The sequence below is a fragment of the Nematolebias whitei genome, chromosome 7, assembly GCF_014905685.2.
Source record: "Nematolebias whitei isolate Nwh7 chromosome 7, NemWhi1, whole genome shotgun sequence".
Taxonomy (NCBI): Eukaryota; Metazoa; Chordata; class Actinopteri; order Cyprinodontiformes; family Rivulidae; genus Nematolebias; species Nematolebias whitei.
This window is the reverse complement of record NC_056504.1, coordinates 25,585,930-25,591,153: the sequence shown is the minus strand read 5'-3', so window position 1 is coordinate 25,591,153 and position 5,224 is coordinate 25,585,930. Positions and strand designations below refer to the sequence as shown.

The window sequence follows — 5,224 nt, the reverse complement described above, 5'->3', positions numbered from 1 at the left end:
GCTCACAATGGGCACTTAATAGAAGTTGGTGCTTTTATTTTGAAATGAGTATCTTTCTGAGCGTGCTTGTGTAGTTCGCTTGACAGCTGTCAGTACAAATGAGTCGTGGACCGGTCTGGTCTCGGTGTTTTCCTTCAGACGTTTCAGTGTCGGACACTGACTGCAGGAGCTGCATCCTGTCCCTCCATCTGTGTGCGTGCAGCTCGCCATGGACGTTTTATTATCGGACACTCGTGGGCAGAGACAACTCAAGTCCCTGATCTTAATGTGCGTGTTCGTCGGGAACGTAGCAGGTCAGTGACACAGCAGCAGCAGCCACGGAGCAGATTAAAGATGTGCACGTGAGATCTGCAGCTCACATGTTGCCTTTACTGAAAATAAAAAAATAAACTGACTCTGGCGCCGACTGTCAGAAGTTTATTCACTTTTTAAATCGGTGGAAATTTTACTTGAGTAATGTTATTACCTTGAATGCATTTGTTGTAAACCGCTGTTGTTAAAGAAAGAATAACCCATTAAGGTAATTCAAATAATAAAACGATAAAAGCTGCTAATGATAAAATAAATAAATAAATAAATATAAACTAAAGAAAATCAGTCATTGCATTTGAATTTCGGTTCAATGGAATTATTATTATTATTATTATTATTATTATTATTAAAGGTGAGCCTGTGATCGGAAGGTCATTGGTTCAACTCCCCGAACCTGTAAGAGTACCACTGCCTGCAGCTCCTCCTCCAAGATGGCCGCTAATTAATCACACCTGACGGCCATCAGACTGAGGAGGCTCTCCTACTACAAAAGGCTGCAGTCCAGTGCTACTCTTCGCTGGAGCATATCACCTTCCATGTTATCCTGATTCCTCGGCTTGTTTAAAGGACCCCTCGTGATCCTTTGATTCCTGACTCCTCGTGTCCTGTTCTTGGTTCCTTGGACCTCCTCGTGACCTGTTCTTGGTTTGCAGACCCCCTTGGGTCCCTCCTTGGTTCAACCTCTCCTGTGCCTGGATTCCTCTTGCCTGGTGCCTCTAATCCGGCCAGTGCCTGCCCTGCCAGCCACTGGACTCTCTCTCTGGAGCTCCCCGGAGGATTGGAACCCACCTCTGGATCAAACTGTAAGAGATTCACAGAAAACAATCTTTCAGCTATTAGGAACTCTGCCTCGTCCTGACTGTCCTCCTCTACCTCCTCCAGGAGCTGCAGAGAAGCTGTACCAGAACTGTTGTCTTTTGCTCTTGTAAATAAACACCGTATCTTTTGTATTCCACCTGAGTCTGTCTCGTTCCGGGTCTCATACAAATCTGGGTTCCCCTCGGTTACGACAGAACCGACAACATCAAAATGTGGGTGGGAAAGTTGAAGCACCCACACCTGCTTCCACCCTCATTTGCCCCACTCTGGGCCCTTAACCTCCACCATCTGCTCCCCTGGGCACCCTACATGGCAGCTCTCTGCTCCACACAGAGGGCTGTGGGAGCTTGGTGGTCTGTGGTTGTGAGGAAGGGCATCTGGTGTAAAACAATTGCAAGTTAGTTTAATTCATGCAAGTTAGTTTACTGTGGTAACCTCTGAAGAAGGGAGCAGCAGAAAGAAGAAAATTATTATTATTATTATTATCCATCCATCCATCTATTATCTTTACCCGCTTTTTCCATTTTGGGTCACGGGGCTCGCCGGTGCCCATGTCCAGCAATCACTGTGCGAGGGGTGGGGTACATCCTGGACGGGTCGCAAGTCCATCACAGGGACACATAGAGACAAACGAGACAAACAACCATTCACTCTCTCACTCACACCTAGGGACAATTTAAAGTTACCAATCAGCCTAACATGCATGTTTTTGGTCTGTGGGAGGAAACCGGAGTACCCGGAGAAAACCCACGCATGCACGGAGAGAACATGCAAACTCCAACCAGAAAGGTCCCCGGACCGGGGTTTTGAACCAGGGACCTGCTCGCTGAGAGGCAGCAGCTCTACCAGTTGCGCCACCGTGCTGCCCTATTATTATTATTGTTATTATTTATTTATTTATTTATTTGTTTATTTGTTTATTTGTTTATTTGTTTATTATTTATTTATTTGTTTGTTTTTGTTTGTTTGTTTGTTTGTTTGTTTGTTTGTGTAGTGATGTACATGAGGTACGTGTCACTGTTGTATGACACAATATATGAATTATATATGCATACAATATTCACGAGTTCTTCATTTTTCTGACTGTAAATGCCGTGCATTGAATTTAACAGAAATGTGAACGAGAGACGTTATTTATCTTTGACCCATCAAATGAATGGAATCATTTATTTTCAAAATCAAAGTTTAACATCAAACATTTACATTAATTTGGCAAAATATGAAAATAATAACAGACAGTTTCACAGAAAATGAACTTCAAATCACTCGGCGGTGATTTGAGGACTTTGCTTAAGATATTTCTAAAATATCTGTACTGATTTATGAGAGAGAGGTGGGTTTTAGAGTGAAAGGAGATTATCTTACAGAGAACTGTGTGAGGGAAGTTTAATCTGTTTAACCAGAAATTGCACGCTTCGTCAGATCCTCAGCCCGTCCACGGTACACTTGAGTCGAAGAGGAAATCTTTACCTGGCTTGACGATGGATCAGCTCAGTAAGAGTCCTTCAGACTGTTTCAGCGCCTCCGTTCAGAACAGCTAGAAATCCTCGGAGAGTCGTGCGTGGTTAGTTCAAAACAGAATTATAATCCCAAAACGTCCCTGGTTCTTCATAACTCCAAACTCTTCATAACCGGCTGCACTCTCAATCTGCTCATTCTGTTGGACTATCGGACCTGTTGTCAGCTCTCATTCCAACATCTCTCAGAACTCTCATTCTCTTGGAATTCTGGAATTCTTAATTCTTCTCATTCTCCCAGACTCTTGGACTCTAACATGAACTGAGAAGTTGCCACATTTTATTTGGGTCGACTTCCTGTTCAATTTAGAGCTTTCTGATTCGTGGAAGGACCAGAAAGAGGAGTGGTTTCTGACGTAAGTTGTTTATCAACAGTCGAGGTCAGAGAATGAAACTTGTTTAACATACAGAAAAGATTATTGCAGAAGCAGCAGACTTTTTGGAGTCTCACACTTTGTAATCTTCTGAAAAAGTAAAACATGACATTTCTTCTTCAGTAAACATTTTAGTTGACCGAAGACCAACCTTTCACATACTTACGACAGTTTGCTCATTTCAGACAGGAAATCAAGAAAGGCATATTCAGGTGATTTCTGCTTTGAATGAGGAACAAAAATCATTACTTACTGTTTATGTAAAATAAAAATTAGTCGTTCTTTTCAACCTGTAAAGCATTGAGTGAACTAACACAATTTGATTATCAAAACATTTGTAAGACAGCAATGATTATAAAGGATTGTCTTTTCTGCTTGATTAATTCAAGAAAGAAAGTTCATCAGATGGTTCAGACTTATTCAGATCAATGAAAATAACAGTCTCTGTCCATCTGGTATATTTGAGGTTATCTGGTTCACTACATTTGTTTATTTATTATTATTATTAAACTGACCTTGACAAAAAAAAAGCATGGCACCTCTAGAAAAGACATACTGACCAAAGGGACATGTTGAGCTAAGGTGTTTCCAGCACCACTGGCATCTTTAATCTTGTACCTGTAATTCTGCCTATTACAAAGGTGAAAAGTAGTCACTGTGCTGTTTGGTATCATGGTGTGTAGCACATGGAGCACAGAAAGCTAAAGAGACTTGTACTTTGCCGGAGCTTTCAGTGCCACAATCTTGTAATCCTGAGACTAGTTTTACCCTTTTTCAGATGAATATATTATTACCAATGTCTTTTTATTTGTCATGTTTTTCTCCTCCAGCTGATTGTCCTAAACCTGAGGGGGGAGAGAACATGATCCCAACCACTGACACGCTTCTAAAGAATGATTTCCCTGACGGTTCTGATGCCACTCTGGAGTGCGGCAACGGATATGTGAAAGAAAGCGGCTCTGGGATTTTAACGTGCCTCAGTGAGAAATGGACTGAACCAGATCTCGTCTGCAAGAGTGAGCTTTATCTCGTTTATCACAAACAGTATTCACATTGTACCTCGGTGCAATTCCAATAAAGTTTATTCTGATTCTGACAGTCACTCCTCAGGCAGAAACAATGGTTGATTTCAAAGATGGTCGACTGGGTCATTGCATCGGTGAAGTTCTACTGACATCTGTTTTTATGTTGCAGAGAGAAACTGTGGTGTTCCTAAATCACAGCCAAATATGCAGTTTCACATCCCTAATGGTACTTTGTTTGGTGATGTGATTCAAGTATTTTGTGATGAAGGGTGAGTCTGAATGAACACATTACAATTCCTTTGCTCTTTACTCGATTACTGTCTGAAAAAGTTTAGAATTGAGTCAGTACACCTCAACATGGATCCGCTTCTACTGTATAGGAAGCAGGTAACTGCTCGTGCTTGTTTGTAATCCCAGCATTATTCAAACACAGAGCTACAAGAAGCATGACTTCATACAGTACCACACTGAGATATCTCTAACTATGTTGCCAGATGTTACCTCATGTTCGAACAGTCTTGAAATGTCAACACGGAGGGAGTTTGGTGAACATTTTTCTGACTTAAACTGCAAGAATTTAACTTCCAAGTTTAAATGATTATTTTTCTTTCCCAAAGTGAAGGCGGACAGTTATGTTTACTCATGTTGATGTTTGTGTTTCTGCCAGTTACAAACACCTTTCATGAACATCACGTTTTAACAACACCTACAGAAAGTAATCATTGGATGTGCATCTGCTATTGAATAATGTCCATCCATTATGTTTACCCACTTCTTCCTTTTTGGGTCATGGGGGTCACTGGTGCCCATATCCAGCAGTCACTGTGAAAGAGGCAGGGGACACACTGGACAGGTCTCAAGTCCATCACAAGGCCACATAGAGACAAACAAGACAACCATTCACTCTCTCATTCACATCTAGGGACAATTTATTGTTACCAGTCAGTCTAACATGCATGTTTTTTGTCTGTGGGAGGAAACTGGAGTACCTGGAGAAAACCCACACAGCACGGAGAGAACATGCAAAAACCACCTAGAAAGGTCCCCGGCCGGGATTTGAACCGGGGAGACCTGCTCGTTGAGAGGCGGTAGCTCTACCAACTGCACCACTGTGCCGCCCTATTGAATAACTGTAACGAGTCTGTATGGATCAGCACAACACCTGACTCAGGACAAA

At 42.0% G+C, this 5,224-nt stretch overlaps 1 protein-coding gene across 1 annotated transcript in view; it reads left to right on the top strand.

The window, feature by feature from the left end:
• Positions 1 to 208: 208 nt before the first annotated feature.
• Positions 209 to 5,224, top strand: part of im:7151449 (complement decay-accelerating factor) — a 30,919-nt gene continuing 25,903 nt past the window's right edge. The window contains exons 1-3 of the mRNA XM_037679773.1: positions 209 to 293; positions 3,853 to 4,038; positions 4,217 to 4,316. Coding sequence (XP_037535701.1) covers positions 209 to 293; positions 3,853 to 4,038; positions 4,217 to 4,316 — 371 coding nt within the window. The remainder of the gene's footprint in view (positions 294 to 3,852; positions 4,039 to 4,216; positions 4,317 to 5,224) is intronic.